Genomic DNA, 26,063 nt, shown 5'->3' on the forward strand with positions numbered 1-26,063 from the left:
TATATATATATACATCACATATACCTCAGCTGGGGGCGGGGTTACTGTATATACAGTATATATATACATCACATATACCTCAGCTGGGGGCGGGGTTACTGTATATACAGTATATATATACATCACATATACCTCAGCTGGGGGCGGGGTTACTGTATATACAGTATATATATATATACATCACATATACCTCAGCTGGGGGCGGGGTTACTGTATATACAGTATATATATATATATCACATATACCTCAGCTGGGGGCGGGGTTACTGTATATACAGTATATATATACATCACATATACCTCAGCTGGGGCGGGGTTACTGTATATACAGTATATATATACATCACATATACCTCAGCTGGGGGCGGGGTTACTGTATATACAGTATATATATATATATCACATATACCTCAGCTGGGGAGGGGTTACTGTATATACAGTATATATATATATATCACATATACCTCAGCTGGGGGCGGGGTTTCTCCCTCTCGCTAGACCACACCTCTTTCCTGCCCACTTTCTTAGCCACGCCCTTGCACGCCTTCTGTACAGTTCAGGCCACACCCTTTCCCCCCCGCACTCTGTGTCCGTTACGTCACTCGCGGTAGTCAGGTGACTGTGCGTGTGGGACCGCCCTCTCCCATTCGCACTGCCGCAGACGATCTGCATTCTGGGAAATGTAGTTTAGTTTGGCAGTTTCCGATGGTAAACTGTATAAAGAAAACTACAACTCCTACAATCCCCTGCGCTCACCCCACCGGCACCTCAGTAAAGTGATCGCTGATTGGATAGAGAGCCGGCGACACGTGGGAAGAGTGTGAGGCAGATACCGGGAGACGCGGAGAGAGGTGAGCGGCGGCCTGAGGTCTGTGAGACGGGAGGAGGCCGGGGACCGAGGGAGGAGACGGGGAAGACCGTAGGAGGAGAAGGAGAAAGCCGGGGACCGAGGTAGAAGGAGATTAGGAGGAGGCCTGGAAGGGTGGCCGGGGGAGAAGGTAAGGAGAGATGGCCGAGGGACCGCGGGAGGCCCAGAGAGTACAGGGAGGAAGAGGCTGAGGATAGAGGTGAGGAGGGAGATGGCTGAGGAGGCCGGGGGGATATAGAGAGGGGGATATAGAGAGGAAGATATAGGAGGCCGGGAGGATACAGAGAGGAGGATACAGGAGACCGGGAGGATACAGAGAGAAGGATACAGAGAGGAGGATACAGGAGGCCGGGAGGATACAGAGAGGAGGATACAGGAGGCCGGGAGGTTACAGAGAGGAGGATACAGGAGGCCGGGAGGATACAGAGAGGAGGATACAGGAGGCCGGGAGGATACAGAGAGGAGGATACAGGAGACCGGGAGGATACAGAGAGAAGGATACAGAGAGGAGGATACAGGAGGCCGGGAGGATACAGAGAGGAGGATACAGGAGGCCAGGAGGATACAGAGAGGAGGATACAGAGAGGAGGATACAGGAGGCCGGGAGGATACAGAGAGGAGGATACAGAGAGGAGGATACAGGAGGCCGGGAGGATACAGAGAGGAGGATACAGGAGGCCGGGAGGATACAGAGAGGGGGATATAGAGAGGAGGATACAGGAGGCCGGGAGGATACAGAGAGGAGGATACAGGAGGCCGGGAGGATACAGGAGGCCGGGAGGATACAGAGAGGAGGATACAGGAGGCCGGGAGGATACAGAGAGGAGGATACAGGAGGCCGGGAGGATACAGAGAGGAGGATACAGGAGGCCGGGAGGATACAGAGAGGAGGATACAGGAGGCCGGGAGGATACAGGAGGCCGGGAGGATACAGAGAGGAGGATACAGGAGGCCGGGAGGTTACAGAGAGGAGGATACAGGAGACCGGGAGGATACAGAGAGAAGGATACAGAGAGGAGGATACAGGAGGCCGGGAGGATACAGAGAGGAGGATACAGGAGGCCGGGAGGATACAGAGAGGAGGATACAGGAGGCCGGGAGGATACAGAGAGGAGGATACAGAGAGGAGGATACAGGAGGCCGGGAGGATACAGAGAGGAGGATACAGGAGGCCGGGAGGATACAGAGAGGGGGATATAGAGAGGAGGATACAGGAGGCCGGGAGGATACAGAGAGGAGGATACAGAGAGGAGGATACAGGAGGCCGGGAGGATACAGAGAGGAGGATACAGGAGGCCGGGAGGATACAGAGAGGAGGATACAGGAGGCCGGGAGGATACAGAGAGGAGGATACAGGAGGCCGGGAGGATACAGAGAGGAGGATACAGGAGGCCGGGAGGATACAGAGAGGAGGATACAGGAGGCCGGGAGGATACAGAGAGGAGGATACAGGAGGCCGGGAGGATACAGGAGGCCGGGAGGATACAGAGAGGAGGATACAGGAGGCCGGGAGGTTACAGAGAGGAGGATACAGGAGACCGGGAGGATACAGAGAGAAGGATACAGGAGGCCGGGAGGATACAGAGAGGAGGATACAGGAGGCCGGGAGGATACAGAGAGGAGGATACAGGAGGCCGGGAGGATACAGAGAGGAGGATACAGAGAGGAGGATACAGGAGGCCGGGAGGATACAGAGAGGAGGATACAGGAGGCCGGGAGGATACAGAGAGGGGGATATAGAGATTAGGATACAGGAGGCCGGGAGGATACAGAGAGGAGGATACAGAGAGGAGGATACAGGAGGCCGGGAGGATACAGAGAGGAGGATACAGGAGGCCGGGAGGATACAGAGAGGAGGATACAGGAGGCCGGGAGGATACAGAGAGGAGGATACAGGAGGCCGGGAGGATACAGAGAGGAGGATACAGGAGGCCGGGAGGATACAGAGAGGAGGATACAGGAGGCCGGGAGGATACAGAGAGGAGGATACAGGAGGCCGGGAGGATACAGAGAGGAGGATACAGGAGGCCGGGAGGATACAGAGAGGAGGATACAGGAGGCCGGGAGGATACAGAGAGGAGGATACAGGAGGCCGGGAGGATACAGAGAGGAGGATACAGGAGGCCGGGAGGATACAGAGAGGAGGATACAGGAGGCCGGGAGGATACAGAGAGGAGGATACAGGAGGCCGGGAGGATACAGAGAGGAAGATACAGGAGGCCGGGAGGATACAGAGAGGAGGATACAGGAGGCCGGGAGGATACAGAGAGGAGGATACAGGAGGCCGGGAGGATACAGAGAGGAGGATACAGAGAGGAGGATACAGGAGGCCGGGAGGATACAGAGAGGAGGATACAGGAGGCCGGGAGGATACAGAGAGGTGGTTACAGGAGGCCGGGAGGATACAGGAGGCCGGGAGGATACAGAGAGGAGGATACAGGAGGCCGGGAGGATACAGAGAGGAGGATACAGGAGGCCGGGAGGATACAGAGAGGAGGATACAGGAGGCCGGGAGGATACAGAGAGGAGGATACAGGAGGCCGGGAGGATACAGAGAGGAGGATACAGGAGGCCGGGAGGATACAGAGAGGAGGATACAGGAGGCCGGGAGGATACAGAGAGGAGGATACAGGAGGCCGGGAGGACACAGAGAGGAGGATACAGGAGGCCGGGAGGACACAGAGAGGAGGATACAGGAGGCCGGGAGGACATAGAGAGGAGGATACAGGAGGCCGGGAGGATACAGAGAGGAGGATACAGGAGGCCGGGAGGATACAGAGAGGAGGATACAGGAGGCCGGGAGGATACAGAGAGGAGGATACAGGAGGTCGGGAGGACACAGAGAGGAGGATACAGGAGGCCGGGAGGATACAGGAGGCCAGGAGGATACAGAGAGGAGGATACAGGAGGCCGGGAGGATACAGAGAGGAGGATACAAGAGGCCGGGAGGATACAGAGAGGAGGATACAGAGAGGAGGATACAGGAGGCCGGGAGGATACAGGAGGCCGGGAGGATACAGAGAGGAGGATACAGGAGGCCGGGAGGTTACAGAGAGGAGGATACAGGAGGCCGGGAGGATACAGAGAGGAGGATACAGGAGGCCGGGAGGATACAGAGAGGAGGATACAGAGAGGAGGATACAGGAGGCCGGGAGGATACAGAGAGGAGGATACAGGAGGCCGGGAGGATACAGAGAGGAGGATATAGAGAGGAGAATACAGAGCGGAGGATACAGAGAGGAGGATACAGGAGGATACAGAGCAGTGGATACAGAGAGGAGGATACAGGAGGCCGGGAGGATACAGAGAGGAGGATACAGGAGGCCAGGAGGATACAGAGAGGAAGATACAGGAGGCCGGGAGGATATAGAGAGGAGGATACAGGAGGCCGGGAGGATACGGAGAGGAGGATACAGGAGACCGGGAGGATACAGAGAGGAGAATACAGGAGACCGGGAGGATACAGAGAGGAGAATACAGGAGGCCGGGAGGATACAGAGAGGAGAATACAGGAGGCCGGGAGGATACAGAGAGGAGGATACAGGAGGCCGGGAGGATACAGAGAGGTGGATACAGGAGGCCGGGAGGATACAGAGCGGAAGATACAGGAGGCCGGGAGGATACAGGAGGCCGGGAAGATACAGAGAGGAGGATACAGGAGGCCGGGAGGATATAGAGAGGAGAATACAGAGCGGAGGATACAGGAGGCCGGGAGGATACAGAGAGGAGGATACAGGAGGCCGGGAGGATATAGATGTTAGGAGTATTTTGTGTCGTGGGTATTGGTGCACACCTTCTGACTTGCTCGCACGCACTGTTGGTAGGCAGCTTGATTTCCTGGTGGATTAGTCTGTCCTCCCATTTGCACCTGGGAGGAGTGGTCTCTACTCTGTATTTAAACCCATGCCTCCCATGGTTCTGTGCTGAGTGTCGCTTTTACAGAGCTAGGCCTTAGCAGGAGGAGTAGGTGGTTATCTTGGATAGAGGAAGTTCCGTGGTTGGTTTTTGGGAGGTTTTGGGTGAACAAGTTGGTTTGTGTGTTTTCCCTTCTGTGTTCACCAATCCTCCCTCCGTGTATAATTGACTGTGTGAGTGAATTGCCTTATCCTTTGATTTCTACTCAGTTTCCCTGTGTTTGTTTCCTAGTGTACGGTTCCTTCCCATATTGGTTTGGGGAATTCTTTCCTACATGTTTCCTGTGTGCTGCTTGTGTTGTTAGTCAGCGCACACCCTTGTCAGTCCCTGTCAGTAGCAGCTTCACTTGTTCGTTAGGGGTGACCCCCTTTAGTCTCCAGTCCCTAGAGATCTTATAGGGCATTCCTTCTCCCACTTCCCTCTAGGCCTACGGTGTCAGTGAGAGAGGAGCTGTCGGGGTCAGGTTTAGCCTGAGAACAGCCGACCTACACCCGTGAGGCAGGGACCGGGTTAGCTAGTGGGAGTAGTGCAGGGCGAGATTCCCTACTGCAATCCCTTAGCCCCGTTGCAGCTACCTGGACTGACATAACAATAGAGAGGAGGATACAGAGTAGTGGATACAGAGAGGAGGATACAGGAGGCCAGGAGGATACAGAGCAGTGGATACAGAGAGGAGGATACAGGAGGCCGGGAGGATATAGAGCAGAGGATACAGAGAGGAGGATACAGGAGGCCGGGAGGATACAGAGAGGAGGATACAGGAGGCCGGCAGGATACAGAGTAGTGGATACAGAGAGGAGGACACAGGAGGCCGGGAGGATACAGAGCAGTGGATACAGAGAGGAGGATACAGGAGGCCGGGAGGATACAGAGAGGAGGACACAGGAGGCCGGGAGGATACAGAGAGGAGGATACAGGAGGCCGGTAGGATACGGAGAGGAGGATATAGAGAGGAGGATACAGGAGGCCGGGAGGATACAGAGAGGAGGATACAGGAGGCCGGGAGGATACGGAGAGGAGGATACAGGAGACCGGGAGAATACAGAGAGGAGAATACAGGAGAGCGGGAGGATACAGAGAGGAGGATACAGGAGGCCGGGAGGATACAGAGCGGAAGATACAGGAGGCCGGGAGGATACAGAGAGGAGGATACAGGAGGCCGGGAGGATATAGAGAGGAGAATACAGAGCGGAGGATACAGGAGGCCGGGAGGATATAGAGAGGAGAATACAGAGCGGAGGATACAGGAGGCCGGGAGGATATAGAGAGGAGGATACAGGAGGCCGGGAGGATACAGAGAGGAGGATATAGAGAGGAGGATACAGGAGGCCGGGAGGATACAGAGAGCAGAATACAGAGAGGAGGATATAGAGTGGAGGATACAGAGAGGAGAATACAGGAAGCCAGGAGGATACAGAGAGGAGGATACAGGAGGCCGGGAGGATACAGAGAGGAGGATACAGGAGGCCGGGAGGATATAGAGCAGAGGATACAGAGAGGAGGATACAGGAGGCCGGGAGGATACTGAGAGGAGGATACAGGAGGCCGGGAGGATACAGAGAGGAGGATACAGGAGGCCGGCAGGATACAGAGTAGTGGATACAGAGAGGAGGACACAGGAGGCCGGGAGGATACAGAGCAGTGGATACAGAGAGGAGGATACAGGAGGCCGGGAGGATACAGAGAGGAGGATACAGGAGGCCGGGAGGATATAGAGAGGAGGATACAGGAGGCCGGGAGGATATAGAGAGGAGGATACAGGAGGCCGGGAGGATATAGAGAGGAGGATACAGGCGGCTGGGAGGATACAGAGAGGAGGATATAGAGCAGAAGATACAGGAGGCCGGGAGGATATAGAGCGAAGGATACAGACAGGAGGCTGGGAGGATATAGAGAGGAGGATACAAAGCGGATGATATAGAGGGGAGGATACAGAGTGGAGGATACAGGAGGCCGGGAGGATACAGGAGGCTGGGAGGATATAGAGCGGAGGATACAGGAGGCCAGGAGGAGACAGAGAGGAGGATACAGGAGGCTGGGAGGATATAGAGCGGAGGATACAGAGAGGAGGATCTAGAGCGGAGGATACAGAGCGGATGATATAGAGAGGAGGATACAGGAGGCTGGGAGAATACAGAGCAGATGATATAGAGAGGAGGATACAGGAGGGTGGGAGGATACAAAGCGGATGATATAGAGAGGAGGATACAGAGTGGAGGATATAGAGAGGAGGATACAGGAGGCCGGGAGGATACAGAGAGGAGGATACAGGAGGCCGGGAGGATATAGAGCAGAGGATACAGAGAGGAGGATACAGGCGGCTGGGAGGATACAGAGAGGAGGATATAGAGCAGAAGATACAGGAGGCCGGGAGGATATAGAGCGAAGGATACAGACAGGAGGCTGGGAGGATATAGAGAGGAGGATACAAAGCGGATGATATAGAGGGGAGGATACAGAGTGGAGGATACAGGAGGCCGGGAGGATACAGGAGGCTGGGAGGATACAGAGAGGAGGATACAGGAGGCCGGGAGGATACAGGAGGCCGGGAGGATACAGGAGGCTGGGAGGATACAGAGAGGAGGATACAGGAGGCCGGGAGGATACAGAGAGGAGGATACAGGAGGCCGGGAGGATACAGAGAGGAGGATACAGGAGGCCGGGAGGATACAGAGAGGAAGATACAGGAGGCCGGGAGGATACAAAGAGGAGGATACAGGAGGCCGGGAGGATACAGAGAGGAGGATACAGGGAGGAGGATACAGGAGGCCGGGAGGATACAGAGAGGAGGATACAGAGAGGAGGATACAGGAGGCCGGGAGGATACAGAGAGGAGGATACAGGAGGCCGGGAGGTTACAGAGAGGAGGATACAGGAGACCGGGAGGATACAGAGAGAAGGATACAGGAGGCCGGGAGGATACAGAGAGGAGGATACAGAGAGGAGGATACAGGAGGCCGGGAGGATACAGAGAGGTGGTTACAGGAGGCCGGGAGGATACAGGAGGCCGGGAGGATACAGAGAGGAGGATACAGGAGGCCGGGAGGATACAGAGAGGAGGATACAGGAGGCCGGGAGGATACAGAGAGGAGGATACAGGAGGCCGGGAGGATACAGAGAGGAGGATACAGGAGGCCGGGAGGATACAGAGAGGAGGATACAGGAGGCCGGGAGGATACAGAGAGGAGGATACAGGAGGCCGGGAGGATACAGAGAGGAGGATACAGGAGGCCGGGAGGATACAGAGAGGAGGATACAGGAGGCCGGGAGGATACAGAGAGGAGGATACAGGAGGCCGGGAGGACACAGAGAGGAGGATACAGGAGGCCGGGAGGATACAGAGAGGAGGATACAGGAGGCCGGGAGGATACAGAGAGGAGGATACAGGAGGCCGGGAGGATACAGAGAGGAGGATACAGGAGGCCGGGAGGATACAGAGAGGAGGATACAGGAGGCCGAGAGGATACAGAGAGGAGGATACAGAGAGGAGGATACAGGAGGCCGGGAGGACACAGAGAGGAGGATACAGGAGGCCGGGAGGATACAGAGAGGAGGATACAGGAGGCCGGGAGGATACAGAGAGGAGGATACAGGAGGCCGGGAGGATACAGAGAGGAGGATACAGGAGGCCGGGAGGACACAGAGAGGAGGATACAGGAGGCCGGGAGGATACAGGAGGCCAGGAGGATACAGAGAGGAGGATACAGGAGGCCGGGAGGATACAGAGAGGAGGATACAAGAGGCCGGGAGGATACAGAGAGGAGGATACAGGAGGCCGGGAGGATACAGGAGGCCGGGAGGATACAGAGAGGAGGATACAGGAGGCCGGGAGGTTACAGAGAGGAGGATACAGGAGGCCGGGAGGATACAGAGAGGAGGATACAGGAGGCCGGGAGGATACAGAGAGGAGGATACAGAGAGGAGGATACAGGAGGCCGGGAGGATACAGAGAGGAGGATACAGGAGGCCGGGAGGATACAGAGAGGAGGATATAGAGAGGAGAATACAGAGCGGAGGATACAGAGAGGAGGATACAGGAGGATACAGAGCAGTGGATACAGAGAGGAGGATACAGGAGGCCGGGAGGATACAGAGAGGAGGATACAAGAGGCCAGGAGGATACAGAGAGGAAGATACAGGAGGCCGGGAGGATATAGAGAGGAGGATACAGGAGGCCGGGAGGATATAGAGAGGAGGATACAGGAGGCCGGGAGGATACGGAGAGGAGGATACAGGAGACCGGGAGGATACAGAGAGGAGGATACAGGAGGCCGGGAGGATACAGAGAGGAGGATACAGGAGGCCGGGAGGATACAGAGAGGTGGATACAGGAGGCCGGGAGGATACAGAGCGGAAGATACAGGAGGCCGGGAGGATACAGGAGGCCGGGAAGATACAGAGAGGAGGATACAGGAGGCCGGGAGGATATAGAGAGGAGAATACAGAGCGGAGGATACAGGAGGCCGGGAGGATACAGAGCGGAGGATACAGAGAGGAGGATACAGGAGGCCGGGAGGATATAGAGAGGAGGATACAGAGTAGTGGATACAGAGAGGAGGATACAGGAGGCCAGGAGGATACAGAGCAGTGGATACAGAGAGGAGGATACAGGAGGCCGGGAGGATATAGAGCAGAGGATACAGAGAGGAGGATACAGGAGGCCGGGAGGATACAGAGAGGAGGATACAGGAGGCCGGCAGGATACAGAGTAGTGGATACAGAGAGGAGGACACAGGAGGCCGGGAGGATACAGAGCAGTGGATACAGAGAGGAGGATACAGGAGGCCGGGAGGATACAGAGAGGAGGACACAGGAGGCCGGGAGGATACAGAGAGGAGGATACAGGAGGCCGGGAGGATACGGAGAGGAGGATATAGAGAGGAGGATACAGGAGGCCGGGAGGATACAGAGAGGAGGATACAGGAGGCCGGGAGGATACGGAGAGGAGGATACAGGAGACCGGGAGGATACAGGAGAGCGGGAGAATACAGAGAGGAGAATACAGGAGAGCGGGAGGATACAGAGAGGAGGATACAGGAGGCCGGGAGGATATAGAGAGGAGGATCTAGAGCGGAGGATGCAGAGCGGATGATATAGAGAGGAGGATACAGGAGGCTGGGAGGATACAGAGAGGAGGATACAGGAGGCCGGGAGGATACAGAGTGGAGGATACAGAGCGGAGGATACAGAGCGGATGATATAGAGAGGAGGATACAGCAGGCTGGGAGGATATAGAGCAGAGGATACAGGAGGCTGGGAGGATACAGAGAGGAGGATACAAAGAGGAGGATACAGAGTGGAGGATACAGGAGGCCGGGAGGATTCAGAGTGGAGGATACAGGAGGCCGGGAGGATACAGAGCAGATGATATAGAGAGGAGGATACAGGAGGCCGGGAGGATACAGAGAGGAGGATGCAGGAGGAGACAGAGAGGAGGATAGGATACAGAGAGGAGGATACAGAGAGGAGGATACAGGAGGCCGGGTGGATATAGAACGGAGGATACAGGAAGCCGGGAGGATACAGAGAGGAGGATACAGGAAGCCGGGAGGATATAGAGCGGAGGATACAGGAGGCCAGGAGGATACAGAGAAGGAGGATACAATAAGCCGGGAGGATATAGAGAGGAGGATCTAGAGCGGAGGATGCAGAGCGGATGATATAGAGAGGAGGATACAGGAGGCTGGGAGGATATAGAGCGGAGGATACAGGAAGCCGGGAGGATATAGAGAGGAGGATACAGGAGGCTGTGAGGATATAGAGCGGAGGATACAGGAGGCTGTGAGGATATAGAGCGGATGATACAGGAGGCCAGGAGGATACAGGAAGCCGGGAGGATACAGAGAGGAGGATACAGGAAGCCGGGAGGATATAGAGCGGAGGATACAGGAAGCCGGGAGGATATAGAGAGGAGGATACAGGAGGCTGTGAGGATATAGAGCGGAGGATACAGGAGGCTGTGAGGATATAGAGCGGATGATACAGGAGGCCAGGAGGATACAGGAAGCCGGGAGGATACAGAGAGGAGGATACAGGAAGCCGGGAGGATATAGAGCGGAGGATACAGGAGGCCAGGAGGATACAGGAAGCCGGGAGGATACAGGGAGGAGGATACAGGAAGCCGGGAGGATATAGAGCGGAGGATACAGGAAGCCGGGAGGATATAGGGAGGAGGATACAGGAGGCCGGGAGGATATAGAGTGGAGGATACAGGAGGCCAGGAGGATACAGCGAGGAGGATACAGGAGGCTGTGAGGATATAGAGAGGAGGATACAGGAAGCTGGGAGGATATAGAGTGGAGGATACAGGAAGCCGGGAGGATATAGAGAGGAGGATACAGGAGGCTGTGAGGATATAGAGCGGAGGATACAGGAGGCTGTGAGGATATAGAGAGGAGGATACAGGAGGCTGTGAGGATATAGAGCGGATGATACAGGAGGCCAGGAGGATACAGGAAGCCGAGAGGATACAGAGAGGAGGATACAGGAGGCTGGGAGGATACAGAGCGGATGATATAGAGCGGAGGAAGCAGGAGGCCGGCAGGATACAGAGTGGAGGATACAGGAGGCTGGGAGGATACAGAGTGGAGGATACAGAGCGGATGATATAGAGAGGAGGATACAGGAGGCCGGGAGGATACAGAGCGGATGATATAGAGCGGAGGATACAGGAGGCTGGGAGGATACAGAGAGGAGGATACAAAGTAGATGATATAGAGAGGAGGATACAGAGAGGAGGATACAGGAGGCCGGGAGGATACAGAGAGGAGGATGCAGAGAGGAGGATACAGGAGGCCAGGAGGATACAGAGAGGAGGATACAGGAGGCCGGGAGGATACGGAGAGGAGGATATAGAGCGGAGGATACAGGAGGCCGGGAGGATATAGAGCGGAGGATACAGGAGGCCGGAAGGATACAGAGCGGAGGATACAGGAGGCCGGGAGGATACAGAGAGGAGGATACAGGAGGCCGGGTGGATATAGAGCGGAGGATACAGGAAGCCGGAAGGATACAGAGCGGAGGATACAGGAGGCCGGGAGGATACAAAGAGGAGGATACAGGAGGCCGGGTGGATATAGAGCGGAGGATACAGGAAGCCGGGAGGATACAGAGAGGAGGATACAGGAAGCCGGGAGGATGTAGAGAGGAGGATACAGGAAGCCGGGAGGATATAGAGCGGAGGATACAGGAAGCCGGGAGGATATAGAGCGGAGGATACAGGAGGCCAGGAGGATATAGAGCGGAGGATACAGGAAGCCGGGAGGATACAGAGAGGAGGATATAGAGAGGAGGATACAGGAAGCTGGGAGGATATAGAGCGGAGGATACAGGAGGATATAGAGCGGAGGATATAGAGCGGAGGATACAGGAGGCTGTGAGGATATAGAGAGGAGGATACAGGAGGCCGGGAGGATATAGAGCGGAGGATAGAGGAGGCCAGGAGGATATAGAGCGGAGGATACAGGAAGCCGGGAGGATATAGAGAGTAGGATACAGGAAGCTGGGAGGATATAGAGCGGAGGATACAGGAGGATATAGAGCAGAGGATATAGAGCGGAGGATACAGGAGGCTGTGAGGATGTAGAGAGGAGGATACAGGAGGCCGGGAGGATATAGAGCGGAGGATAGAGGAGGCCGGGAGGATATAGAGAGGAGGATACAGGAAGCCGGGAGCATATAGAGTGGAGGATACAGAGAGGAGGATATAGAGCGGAGGATACAGGAGGCCGGGAGGATACAGAGAGGAGGATACAGAGCGGAGGATACAGGAGGCCGGGAGGATACAAATAGTGGAGACCAGAGGGGAGGACAGACGAGTCTGGGGTAGGCCGCTTCACATCTGCGTTGAGGTCATTCCGTTCCCCTCTTCTGCTAGCAGGACTTTACACATTTTTCGTACGGAAACCGCACAGATCTCCTTATGGTTTGCGGGGTCCGCGGGGTTCTTTATGCCGATTAGGTTTCCATTCTGGGGCCCCCAAGTGGACTCCCCAAACAGAAACCCATGTGCAGATGTGAGCTGGGCCATAGCTGGGGGACAGGGGAGGCCATTAGGAGGATACAGAGAGGGGGAGGGGAGAGTACAGTGGGGGGATGGGTTGGTAAGAGAGAGAGGAGGGATTTGGTTGGGGGGAGGGTAAAGAACCTGAGGTTGTTGGTTGGGGGTGGTCAGATAGGAGGGGTCTCCCACTCATCATGGCTGTCTCCTCCAGGTTGTGCACCCACCATCTACAGACATGCCTTCTGACCTGGCCAAGAAAAAAGCTGCCAAGAAGAAGGAGGCCGCCAAAGCTCGTCAGAGACCTAAGAAGGAGAATGGAGACCCTGCCCCTGAGGAGGCCGAGCAACAGCCAGCCAATGGCACCACCACCCCTGGTCAGTACATAGGTAGCATCAGCAGCACAGAGGATTTCAGGAGAGAGCAGGAGGGTGGTTTCTGATGATTCTCTTCCTTGTAGATGTGGATGAGGTGACTCGGCAGGTGGAGGAGTTTGAGCTGCGGAAGGCGGCAGCCCGGGCGGTCACTGGGGTCCTGGCCTCGCACCCCAACAGCACAGACGTTCACATCATCAACCTCTCCCTGACCTTCCATGGCCAGGAGCTCCTGAGCGACACCACCTTAGAGCTGAACTCGGGCCGCAGATACGGACTCATCGGCCTGAACGGGACAGGTGAGGAGGGGGCGCTGACCATGTGATTGGGGTGAGGGCTGGGTAAGGTTCTGTATATATATATAGTGTATATATAGAGTGGTTGCTTCTGACCCTGGTCCTGTATTGACCTCCTGCGGGGGGAGGGGCCCAGTGGTTTCTTTCCCCGCGGTTTGTGACCTGCGCTGTGTCCTCGTCTTCAGGAAAGTCGATGCTCCTGTCAGCGGTGGGGAAACGTGAGGTGCCAATCCCCGAACACATTGATATCTATCACCTGACCCGGGAGATGCCGCCCAGCGATAAGAGCGCCCTGCAGTGTGTGATGGAGGTGGACACGGAGCGGACCATGCTGGAGAAGGAAGCGGAGCGCCTGGCACATGAGGATGGTGAGAGGCTAGGGCAGCGCCTGCGCTCCGCTCACCAGTCTCCTTCTCCCCACTCACCAATCACTTGTCTCTGCAGCCGAATGTGAGAAGCTTCTAGAACTCTATGAACGTCTGGAGGAGCTGGACGCATCCAAGGCTGAAGTGCGAGCGTCTCGGATCCTGCACGGTCTCGGCTTCACTCCAGCCATGCAGCGTAAGAAGCTGAAGGATTTCAGTGGAGGCTGGAGGATGCGCGTGGCCTTGGCCAGGTAAGGCTCGCTCCGGGCACAGCCGTCGGCCTCAGTCACACAGCGCGTTTGGTCACCGTCTTCATTTCTCCGCAGGGCCCTATTCATCCGCCCCTTTATGTTACTCTTGGATGAGCCGACCAACCACCTTGATCTGGAGGCCTGTGTGTGGCTGGAGGAAGAGCTGAAGTCGTAAGTATTAGCGCCCCCTGTAGTATGGCTAGCCTGGAGCTGATGGGGGCGCTGGCTCCTCCATGCTGCCTGTCCGCGCTTTCTCAGCAGTTTTCTCTTCTCGCTCTCAGTTTCCGCAGAATTCTGGTCCTTGTGTCGCACTCTCAGGATTTTCTCAATGGTGTCTGTACAAACATCATCCATCTGCACAACCGTAAGCTGAAATATTACACGGTGAGTGTGTGGCGGGCGGGGGCGTCTGTGGAGCGGTGGTGGTGGGGGGGCGTCTGTGGACCGGTGGCGGGCAGGGGCGTCTGTGGACCGGTGGCGGGCGGGGGCGTCCGTGGGCGAGCGGGGGCGTCTGTGGACCGGTGCTGGGCGGGGGCGTCTGTGGACCGGTGCTGGGCGGGGGCGTCTGTGGACCGGTGGCGGGCGGGGGCGTCTGTGGACCGGTGCTGGGCGGGGGCGTCTGTGGACCGGTGCTGGGCGGGGTCGTCTGTGGACCGGTGCTGGGCGGGGGCGTCTGTGGACCGGTGGCGGGCGGGGGCGTCTGTGGACCGGTGGCGGGCGGGGGCGTCTGTGGACCGGTGGCGGGCAGGGGCGTCTGTGGGCCGGTGCTGGGCGGGGGCGTCTGTGGGCCGGTGGCGGGCGGGGGCGTCTGTGGAGCGGCGGGGGGCGGGGGCGTCTGTGGAGCGGTGCTGGGCGGGGGCGTCTGTGGACCGGTGGCGGGCGGGGGCGTCTGTGGACCGGTGCTGGGTGGGGGCGTCTGTGGGCGAGCGGGGGGCGTCTGTGGACCGGTGCTGGGCGGGGGCATCTGTGGACCGGTGCTGGGCGGGGGCGTCTGTGGACCGGTGCTGGGCGGGGGCGTCTGTGGACCGGTGCTGGGCGGGGGCGTCTGTGGACCGGTGGTGGGCGGGGGCGTCTGTGGGCCGGTGGCGGGCGGGGGCGTCTGTGGGCGTCTGTGGACCGGTGGTGGGCGGGGGCGTCTGTGGACCGGTGGGCGGGGGCGTCTGTGGACCGGTGACGGGCGGGGGCGTCTGTGGACCGGTGCTGGGCGGGGGCGTCTGTGGACCGGTGCTGGGCGGGGGCGTCTGTGGAGCGGCGGGGGGCGGGGGCGTCTGTGGAGCGGCGGGGGGCGGGGGCGTCTGTGGAGCGGTGCTGGGCGGGGGCGTCTGTGGACCGGTGGCGGGCGGGGGCGTCTGTGGACCGGTGCTGGGTGGGGGCGTCTGTGGGCGAGCGGGGGGCGTCTGTGGGCGAGCGGGGGGCGTCTGTGGGCGAGCGGGGGGCGTCTGTGGGCGAGCGGGGGGCGTCTGTGGACCGGTGCTGGGCGGGGGCGTCTGTGGACCGGTGGCGGGCGGGGGCGTCTGTGGACCGGTGGCGGGCGGGGGCGTCTGTGGACCGGTGGCGGGCGGGGGCGTCTGTGGGCCGGTGCTGGGCGGGGGCGTCTGTGGGCCGGTGCTGGGCGGGGGCGTCTGTGGAGCGGTGCTGGGCGGGGGCGTCTGTGGACCGGTGGTGGGCGGGGGCGTCTGTGGGCCGGTGGCGGGCGGGGGCGTCTGTGGGCCGGTGGCGGGCGGGGGGCGTCTGTGGGCGTCTGTGGACCGGTGGCGGGCGGGGGCGTCTGTGGACCGGTGGCGGGCGGGGGCGTCTGTGGACCGGTGGCGGGCGGGGGCGTCTGTGGACCGGTGGCGGGCGGGGGCGTCTGTGGACCGGTGGCGGGCGGGGGCGTCTGTGGACCGGTGGCGGGCGGGGGCGTCTGTGGACCGGTGGCGGGCGGGGGCGTCTGTGGACCGGTGGCGGGCGGGGGCGTCTGTGGACCGGTGGCGGGCGGGGGCGTCTGTGGACCGGTGGCGGGCGGGGGCGTCTGTGGGCGGGCGCTGGGCGGGGGCGTCTGTGGGCGGGCGCTGGGCGGGGGCGTCTGTGGGCCGGCGCTGGGCGGGGGCGTCTGTGGACCGGCGGCGGGCGGGGGCGTCTGTGGACCGGTGGCGGGCGGGGGCGTCTGTGGGCGGGGGCGTCTGTGGGCGGGCGCTGGGCGGGGGCGTCTGTGGGCGGGCGCTGGGCGGGGGCGTCTGTGGGCCGGTGCTGGGCGGGGGCGTCTGTGGGCCGGTGGTGGGCGGGGGCGTCTGTGGGCGGCGGGGGCGTCTGTGGGCCGGTGGTGGGCGGGGGCGTCTGTGGGCCGGTGGCGGGCGGGGGCGTCTGTGGGCGTCTGTGGACCGGTGGCGGGCGGGGGCGTCTGTGGACCGGTGGCGGGCGGGGGCGTCTGTGGACCGGTGGCGGGCGGGGGCGTCTGTGGACCGGTGGCGGGCGGGGGCGTCTGTGGACCGGTGCTGGGCGGGGGCGTCTGTGGACCGGTGCTGGGCGGGGGCGTCTGTGGACCGGTGCTGGGCGGGGGCGTCTGTGGAGCGGTGCTGGGCGGGGGCGTCTGTGGACCGGTGGCGGGCGGGGGCGTCTGTGGACCGGTGCTGGGTGGGGGCGTCTGTGGGCGAGCGGGGGGCGTCTGTGGGCGAGCGGGGGGCGTCTGTGGACCGGTGCTGGGCGGGGGCGTCTGTGGACCGGTGGCGGGCGGGGGCGTCTGTGGACCGGTGGCGGGCGGGGGCGTCTGTGGGCCGGTGGCGGGCGGGGGCGTCTGTGGGCCGGTGGCGGGCGGGGGCGTCTGTGGGCCGGTGCTGGGCGGGGGCGTCTGTGGGCCGGTGCTGGGCGGGGGCGTCTGTGGGCGGGCGCGTCTGTGGGCGGGCGCTGGGCGGGGGCGTCTGTGGGCGGGCGCTGGGCGGGGGGCGTCTGTGGGCGGGCGCTGGGCGGGGGCGTCTGTGGGCGGGCGCTGGGCGGGGGCGTCTGTGGGCCGGCGCTGGGCGGGGGCGTCTGTGGGCCGGCGCTGGGCGGGGGCGTCTGTGGGCCGGCGCTGGGCGGGGGCGTCTGTGGGCCGGCGCTGGGCGGGGGCGTCTGTGGACCGGCGGCGGGCGGGGGCGTCTGTGGGCGGGCGGGGGCGTCTGTGGGCGGGCGGGGATGTCTGTGGACCGGTGGCGGGCGGGGGCGTCTGTGGGCGGGCGCTGGGCGGGGGCGTCTGTGGACCGGTGGCGGGCGGGGGCGTCTGTGGGCGGGCGCTGGGCGGGGGCGTCTGTGGGCGGGCGCTGGGCGGGGGCGTCTGTGGGCGGGCGCTGGGCGGGGGCGTCTGTGGGCGGGCGCTGGGCGGGGGCGTCTGTGGACCGGTGGCGGGCGGGGGCGTCTGTGGGCGGGCGCTGGGCGGGGGCGTCTGTGGACCGGTGGCGGGCGGGGGCGTCTGTGGGCGGGCGCTGGGCGGGGGCGTCTGTGGGCGGGCGCTGGGCGGGGGCGTCTGTGGGCGGGCGCTGGGCGGGGGCGTCTGTGGGCGGGCGCTGGGCGGGGGCGTCTGTGGGCGGGCGCTGGGCGGGGGCGTCTGTGGGCCGGTGGCGGGCGGGGGCGTCTGTGGGCCGGTGGCGGGCGGGGGCGTCTGTGGGCCGGTGGCGGGCGGGGGCGTCTGTGGGCCGGTGGCGGGCGGGGGCGTCTGTGGGCCGGTGCTGGGCGGGGGCGTCTGTGGGCCGGTGCTGGGCGGGGACGTCTGTGGAGCGGTGCTGGGCGGGGGCGTCTGTGGAGCGGTGGCGGGCGGGGGCGTCTGTGGAGCGGTGCTGGGCGGGGGCGTCTGTGGAGCGGTGGCGGGCGGGGGGCGTCTGTGGACCGGTGGCGGGCGGGGGCGTCTGTGGGCGGGCGGGGGCGTCTGTGGGCCGGTGGCGGGCGGGGGCGTCTGTGGGTGGGCGGGGGCGTCTGTGGGCCGGTGCTGGGCGGGGGCGTCTGTGGACCGGTGGCGGGCGGGGGCGTCTGTGGGTGGGCGGGGGCGTCTGTGGGCCGGTGGCGGGCGGGGGCGTCTGTGGGTGGGCGGGCGGGGGCGTCTGTGGGCGGGCGCTGGGCGGGGGCGTCTGTGGGCGGGCGCTGGGCGGGGGCGTCTGTGGGCGGGCGCTGGGCGGGGGCGTCTGTGGGCCGGCGCTGGGCGGGGGCGTCTGTGGGCCGGCGCTGGGCGGGGGCGTCTGTGGGCCGGCGCTGGGCGGGGGGCGTCTGTGGGCCGGCGCTGGGCGGGGGCGTCTGTGGAGCGGTGGCGGGCGGGGGCGTCTGTGGACCGGTGGCGGGCGGGGGCGTCTGTGGGCGGGCGGGGGCGTCTGTGGGCCGGTGGCGGGCGGGGGCGTCTGTGGGTGGGCGGGGGCGTCTGTGGGCCGGCGCTGGGCGGGGGCGTCTGTGGGCCGGCGCTGGGCGGGGGCGTCTGTGGAGCGGTGGCGGGCGGGGGCGTCTGTGGACCGGTGGCGGGCGGGGGCGTCTGTGGGCCGGTGGCGGGCGGGGGCGTCTGTGGGCCGGTGGCGGGCGGGGGCGTCTGTGGGTGGGCGGGGGCGTCTGTGGGCCGGTGCTGGGCGGGGGCGTCTGTGGAGCGGTGGCGGGCGGGGGCGTCTGTGGACCGGTGGCGGGCGGGGGCGTCTGTGGGTGGGCGGGGGGCGTCTGTGGGCCGGTGGCGGGGGCGTCTGTGGGTGGGCGGGGGCGTCTGTGGGCCGGTGGCGGGGGGCGTCTGTGGGTGGGCGGGGGCGTCTGTGGGTGGGCGGGGGCGTCTGTGGGCCGGTGGCGGGGGCGTCTGTGGGTGGGCGGGGGCGTCTGTGGGCCGGTGGCAGGCGGGGGGCGTCTGTGGGCTCGGCAGCCTGACTCATCTCTGTTTATCTCTGCAGGGAAATTATGATCAGTACGTGAAGACTCGGCTGGAGCTGGAGGAGAATCAGATGAAGAGGTTTAATTGGGAGCAGGATCAGATCGCACACATGAAGGTGAGCGGGGAGAGGCCGTGGTACATACGTGTGTGTGGAGAGGCCGCGGTACGTGTGTGTGTGTGTGTGGAGAGGCCACGGTACATACGTGTGTGTGTGTGTGGAGAGGCCGCGGTACATACGTGTGTGTGTGTGGAGAGGCCGCGGTACATACGTGTGTGTGTGGAGAGGCTGCAGTACGTGTGTGTGTGTGTGGAGAGGCTGCGGTACGTGTGTGTGTGTGTGTGGAGAGGCTGCGGTACATACGTGTGTGTGTGGAGAGGCTGCGGTACATACGTGTGTGTGTGGAGAGGCCGCGGTACATACGTGTGTGTGTGGAGAGGCCGCGGTACATACGTGTGTGTGTGTGTGGAGAGGCCGCGGTACATACGTGTGTGTGTGTGGAGAGGCCGCGGTACATACGTGTGTGTGTGGAGAGGCCGCGGTACATACGTGTGTGTGTGGAGAGGCCGCGGTACATACGTGTGTGTGTGGAGAGGCCGCGGTACATACGTGTGTGTGTGTGGAGAGGCCGCTGTACATACGTGTGTGTGTGGAGAGGCCGCTGTACATACGTGTGTGTGTGTGGAGAGGCCGCGGTACATACGTGTGTGTGTGTGGAGAGGCCGCGGTACATACGTGTGTGTGTGTGGAGAGGCCGCTGTACATACGTGTGTGTGTGGAGAGGCCGCTGTACATACGTGTGTGTGTGGAGAGGCCGCGGTACATACATGTGTGTGTGTGTGGAGAGGCCGCGGTACATACATGTGTGTGTGTGTGTGGAGAGGCCGCGGTACATACGTGTGTGTGTGTGGAGAGGCCGCGGTACATACGTGTGTGTGTGGAGAGGCCGCTGTACATACGTATGTGTGTGTGGAGAGGCCGCGGTACATACATGTGTGTGTGTGGAGAGGCCGCGGTACATACGTGTGTGTGTGGAGAGGCCGCAGTACATACGTGTGCGTGGAGGAGCTTGTACCATCCCAGAGCTGATCATAACCCAAATGTCTCCTCTTCCACCATGAAGAATTACATTGCACGGTTTGGTCACGGCAGTGCTAAGTTAGCCCGCCAGGCGCAGAGTAAGGAGAAGACGCTGCAGAAGATGATGTCATCAGGGCTGACGGAACGAGTAGTCAATGACAAGGTACATGTGGTCCGGGGCTTAGGGCCTCCTCCTATGGGCTAACACTTGGGGCCGAGTGTCCTTAGAGCTGACGTTCCTCAGTCCCCATCTTGAGAATGACTTGTATCTTGTATTGCAGACGCTGTCCTTCTACTTCCCTTCCTGTGGTAAGATTCCTCCGCCGGTGATCATGGTGCAGAACGTCAGCTTCCGTTACACTGCGGATGGGGTAAGGAGCGGAGGGGCGGAGATCTGAGCAATATATATATATATCACTATACGTATATATACAACTCCTGTCTCTTATCCTTCAGCCTCTCATATATAAGAACTTGGAGTTTGGCATAGACCTGGACACTCGAGTGGCCCTTGTGGGTCCGAATGGAGCTGGGAAATCCACCTTATTAAAGCTGCTGACAGGAGAGGTGAGGACCCGCGCGTCTGCCCCCGCGCGTCTGCCCCCGCGCGTCTGCCCCCGCGCGTCTGCCCCCGCGCCTCTGCCCCCGCGCCTCTGCCCCCGCGCCTCTGCCCCCGCGCCTCTGCCCCCGCGCCTCTGCCCCCGCGCCTCTGCCCCCGCGCCTCTGCCCCCGCGCCTCTGCCCCCGCGCCTCTGCCCCCGCGCCTCTGCCCCCCTCCCTATTGGCACTAAGCCCCTGTGTTGTCTGTGCAGCTGCTGCCGTCAGATGGTATGATCCGGAAACATTCTCATGTGAAGATTGGGCGATACCACCAGCACCTGACGGAGCAGCTGGACCTGGACCTCTCCCCACTAGAATACATGATGAAGTGTTACCCTGAGATCAAGGAGAAGGAGGAGATGAGGAAGATCATTGGGAGATACGGACTGACCGGGAAACAGCAGGTGAAGAGCAGTCCATGATGGAAGCAGGACGATGACTGGCTGTATGGGACCGGCTGTATAGGAGTGGCTGTGTGCGACCGGCTGTATGGGACTGGCTGTATAGGACTGGCTGTATGCGACCGGCTGTATGGGACTGGCTGTATAGGACTGGCTGTATGGGACCGGCTGTGTGCGACCGGCTGTGTGCGACCGGCTGTATAGGACTGGCTGTGTGCGACCGGCTGTATAGGACTGGCTGTATAGGACCGGCTGTGTGCGACCGGCTGTATAGGACTGGCTGTATGGGACCGGCTGTATAGGACTGGCTGTATGGGACCGGCTGTATAGTACTGGCTGTATGCGACCGGCTGTGTGCGACCGGCTGTATAGGACTGGCTGTGTGCGACCGGCTGTGTGCGACCGGCTGTATAGGACTGGCTGTATGGGACCGGCTGTATAGTACTGGCTGTATGCGACCGGCTGTGTGCGACTGGCTGTATAGGACTGGCTGTATAGGACCGGCTGTGTGCGACCGGCTGTATAGGACTGGCTGTATGGGACCGGCTGTATAGGACTGGCTGTATGCGACCGGCTGTATGGGACTGGCTGTATAGGACTGGCTGTATGGGACCGGCTGTGTGCGACCGGCTGTATAGGACTGGCTGTGTGCGACCGGCTGTATAGGACTGGCTGTATAGGACCGGCTGTGTGCGACCGGCTGTATAGGACTGGCTGTATGGGACCGGCTGTATGGGAGTGGCTGTGTGCGACCGGCTGTATAGGACTGGCTGTATGGGACCGGCTGTATAGGACTGGCTGTATGCGACCGGCTGTATGGGACTGGCTGTATGGGACCGGCTGTGTGCGACCGGCTGTATAGGACTGGCTGTATGGGACCGGCTGTATAGGACTGACTGTATGGGACCGGCTGTATAGGACTGGCTGTATAGGACCGGCTGTGTGCGACCGGCTGTATAGGACTGGCTGTATGGGACCGGCTGTATAGGACTGGCTGTATGGGACCGGCTGTATAGGACTGGCTGTATGCGACCGGCTGTATGGGACTGGCTGTATAGGACTGGCTGTATGGGACCGGCTGTATCAGACTGGCTGTATGGGACCGGCTGTATGGGAGTGGCTGTGTGCGACCGGCTGTATGGGACCGGCTGTATAGGACCGGCTGTATAGGACCGGCTGTGTGCGACCGGCTGTATAGGACTGGCTGTATGGGACCGGCTGTGTGCGACCGGCTGTATAGGACTGGCTGTATGGGAGTGGCTGTGTGCAACCGGCTGTATGGGACCGGCTGTGTGCGACCGGCTGTATAGGACTGGCTGTATGGGACCGGCTGTATGGGAGTGGCTGTATGGGACCGGCTGTATAGGACTGGCTGTATGGGACCGGCTGTATAGGACTGGCTGTATGGGACCGGCTGTATGGGAGTGGCTGTGTGCAACCGGCTGTATGGGACTGGCTGTATAGGACCGGCTGTGTGCGACCGGCTGTAGAGGATCGGCTGTGTGCGACCGGCTGTAGAGGATCGGCTGTGTGCGACCGGCTGTAGAGGACTGGCTGTATGGGACTGGCTGTATGGGACCGGCTGTATGGGACTGGCTGTGTGCGACCGGCTGTATGGGACTGGCTGTGTGCGACCGGCTGTATGGGACTGGCTGTATAGGACCGGCTGTATAGGACCGGCTGTGTGCGACCGGCTGTATAGGACCGGCTGTATGGGACCGGCTGTATGGGAGTGGCTGTATGGGACCGGCTGTATAGGACTGGCTGTATGGGACCGGCTGTATAGGACTGGCTGTATGGGACCGGCTGTATGGGAGTGGCTGTGTGCAACCGGCTGTATGGGACTGGCTGTATAGGACCGGCTGTGTGCGACCGGCTGTAGAGGATCGGCTGTGTGCGACCGGCTGTAGAGGATCGGCTGTGTGCGACCGGCTGTAGAGGACTGGCTGTATGGGACCGGCTGTATGGGACTGGCTGTGTGCGACCGGCTGTATGGGACTGGCTGTGTGCGACCGGCTGTATGGGACTGGCTGTATAGGACCGGCTGTATAGGACCGGCTGTGTGCGACCGGCTGTATAGGACCGGCTGTATGGGACCGGCTGTATAGGACCGGCTGTATGGGAGTGGCTGTATAGGACCGGCTGTGTGCGACCGGCTGTAGAGGATCGGCTGTGTGCGACCGGCTGTATGGGACTGGCTGTGTGCGACCGGCTGTATGGGACTGGCTGTATAGGACTGGCTGTATGGGATCGGCTGTGTGCGACCGGCTGTATAGGACTGGCTGTATGGGACTGGCTGTATGGGACCGGCTGTATGGGAGTGGCTGTATGGGACCGGCTGTATAGGACTGGCTGTATGGGACCGGCTGTATGGGAGTGGCTGTGTGCAACCGGCTGTATGGGACTGGCTGTATAGGACCGGCTGTGTGCGACCGGCTGTAGAGGATCGGCTGTGTGCGACCGGCTGTAGAGGATCGGCTGTGTGCGACCGGCTGTAGAGGATCGGCTGTGTGCGACCGGCTGTAGAGGATCGGCTGTATAGGACTGGCTGTATGGGACCGGCTGTATGGGACCGGCTGTGTGCGACCGGCTGTATGGGACTGGCTGTATAGGACCGGCTGTATAGGACTGGCTGTGTGCGACCGGCTGTATAGGACCGGCTGTATGGGACCGGCTGTATAGGACTGGCTGTGTGCGACCGGCTGTATAGGACCGGCTGTATGGGACCGGCTGTATAGGACCGGCTGTATAGGACCGGCTGTATGGGAGTGGCTGTATAGGACCGGCTGTGTGCGACCGGCTGTAGAGGATCGGCTGTGTGCGACCGGCTGTATGGGACTGGCTGTGTGCGACCGGCTGTATAGGACTGGCTGTATGGGACCGGCTGTATAGGACCGGCTGTATGGGAGTGGCTGTATAGGACCGGCTGTGTGCGACCGGCTGTAGAGGATCGGCTGTGTGCGACCGGCTGTATGGGACCGGCTGTATAGGACCGGCTGTAGAGGATCGGCTGTGTGCGACCGGCTGTATAGGACTGGCTGTATGGGACCGGCTGTATGGGACTGGCTGTGTGCGACCGGCTGTATGGGACTGGCTGTATGGGACTGGCTGTATAGGACCGGCTGTAGAGGATCGGCTGTATGGGACCGGCTGTATAGGACTGGCTGTGTGGGACCGGCTGTATGGGACTGGCTGTGTGCGACCGGCTGTATGGGACTGGCTGTATGGGACTGGCTGTATAGGACCGGCTGTATAGGACCGGCTGTGTGCGACCGGCTGTATAGGACTGGCTGTATGGGACCGGCTGTATGGGAGTGGCTGTGTGCGACCGGCTGTATGGGACTGGCTGTATGGGACCGGCTGTATGGGAGTGGCTGTGTGCGACCGGCTGTATGGGACTGGCTGTATAGGACCGGCTGTGTGCGACCGGCTGTATGGGACCGGCTGTATATTAGGAGCTCCTGATATCGGTCACTTCTCTGGAGCTTCGCTCAGTGCTGGCTCTCCCGTGGCTGATAACAGGGAGCAGTACTCGGTGTTCCTCTGTTCGGCACTTCAGTACGTTGCATTGTCTTCCTGACTTGGACTCTTATTCGGTAGCCTGATGTTTTGATCCTGATCCCCTCCCCCGGGCTGGGATACTCCCCCTTTTATTATCAGCCTGTGGTCTCCTTACTTCCCGCTGTTCCCTCTTCAGGTGAGTCCGATCCGTAATCTCTCGGATGGACAGAAGTGCCGCGTCTGCTTTGCCTGGCTCGCTTGGCAGAATCCCCACATGCTCTTCTTGGACGAGCCGACCAATCATCTGGACATTGAGACAATCGATGCGCTTGCCGACGCCATCAACGACTTTGAAGGGGGGATGATGCTCGTAAGCCACGACTTTCGGCTGATCCAGCAGGTGCAGTGTTTGGTTATGGACCGGGGGGCGCAGGCTGTGGATTGTGGCCCTCGCTCATCACTTCTTTCTTGTTGCAGGTGGCTCAGGAGATTTGGGTGTGCGAGAAGCAAGCGGTCACCAAGTGGTCCGGGGACATCTTATCCTACAAACAACATCTGAAGTCCAGGCTAAGTGACGACGAGCCGCAACGAAAGGGCAACTGAATCCATCGCCTCTCTCCACCGCCAGCAGATAGATTCCATTCCCCTCAGAGTATACGAGAAAGTTATGGCAAATAAAGCGTTCCATGGTCATCAGCAGCAGATTCGTGTGTGCACAGCTCTGTACCGCCGCAACGTACCAGGACAATGAGTCTCTATGTCAGGGGACATGGATGGCCTAGCAGCGCCTCAGGCTTCGGGGCCTCCGCACTCTCTTCTGCACTCTCTTTCTCATTGATCAGCAACTTTCTTTCTTTGTTTTATTTTTTAAGAAAAATTATTTATCTGTAACGTAAAGATCAAAATAAAGACGGAAAGTCGAGTTCTGGTGTTCACTGTGGCGTCCTGACTTTGGCGCCCTGACTTTGGCGCCTTGGCTGCGGCGTCCTGACTGCGGCGCCCTGACTGCGGCGCCCTGACTGCGGCGCCCTGACTGCGGCGCCCTGACTGCGGCGCCCTGACTGCGGCGCCCTGACTGCGGCGCCCTGACTGCGGCGTCCTGACTGCGGCGCCCTGACTGCGGCGCCCTGACTGCGGCGCCCTGACTGCGGCGCCCTGACTGCGGCGTCCTGGCTGCGGCGTCCTGACTGCGGCGCCCTGACTGCGGCGTCCTGACTGCGGCGCCCTGACTGCGGCGTCCTGACTGCGGCGCCCTGACTGCGGCGCCCTGACTGCGGCGCCCTGACTGCGGCGCCCTGGCTGCGGCGTCCTGGCTGCGGCGTCCTGGCTGCGGCGTCCTGACTGCGGCGCCCTGACTGTGGCGTCATTGGGATGTCGTGGCTGCATCTTCTTTCATATGGGAATAGACGGGGCGAGCGCTATCACTGTAATGCACACGGTGTACACATTCGCGTCATGTCGTACACCAACGTTCTTGGTTATATAGCGTCTGCCTTTACCACGGCCGGTCCCTGTCCCATACCCCAGGGCAAATGTTCTCACTGCTCAGACCCCGGAGCTCCCGCCATGT

General features: G+C 61.2%; 1 protein-coding gene across 1 annotated transcript; it reads left to right on the plus strand.

Annotated features, from left to right (window-relative positions):
• Positions 1 to 770: 770 nt before the first annotated feature.
• Positions 771 to 25,415, plus strand: ABCF2 (ATP binding cassette subfamily F member 2). Its single transcript, XM_075262043.1, has 14 exons — positions 771 to 851; positions 12,997 to 13,159; positions 13,243 to 13,455; positions 13,638 to 13,820; positions 13,897 to 14,068; positions 14,144 to 14,239; positions 14,350 to 14,452; positions 18,934 to 19,029; positions 20,036 to 20,155; positions 20,274 to 20,363; positions 20,449 to 20,559; positions 20,804 to 20,995; positions 24,690 to 24,893; positions 24,971 to 25,415. The coding sequence occupies exons 2-14, from the start codon at positions 13,021 to 13,023 to the stop codon at positions 25,094 to 25,096; spliced, it is 1,845 nt and encodes a 614-aa protein (XP_075118144.1). The 5' UTR covers positions 771 to 851; positions 12,997 to 13,020; the 3' UTR covers positions 25,097 to 25,415.
• The last annotated feature ends 648 nt before the right edge of the window (positions 25,416 to 26,063 follow it).

Source organism: Leptodactylus fuscus, unplaced genomic scaffold, assembly GCF_031893055.1.
Source record: "Leptodactylus fuscus isolate aLepFus1 unplaced genomic scaffold, aLepFus1.hap2 HAP2_SCAFFOLD_82, whole genome shotgun sequence".
Taxonomy (NCBI): Eukaryota; Metazoa; Chordata; class Amphibia; order Anura; family Leptodactylidae; genus Leptodactylus; species Leptodactylus fuscus.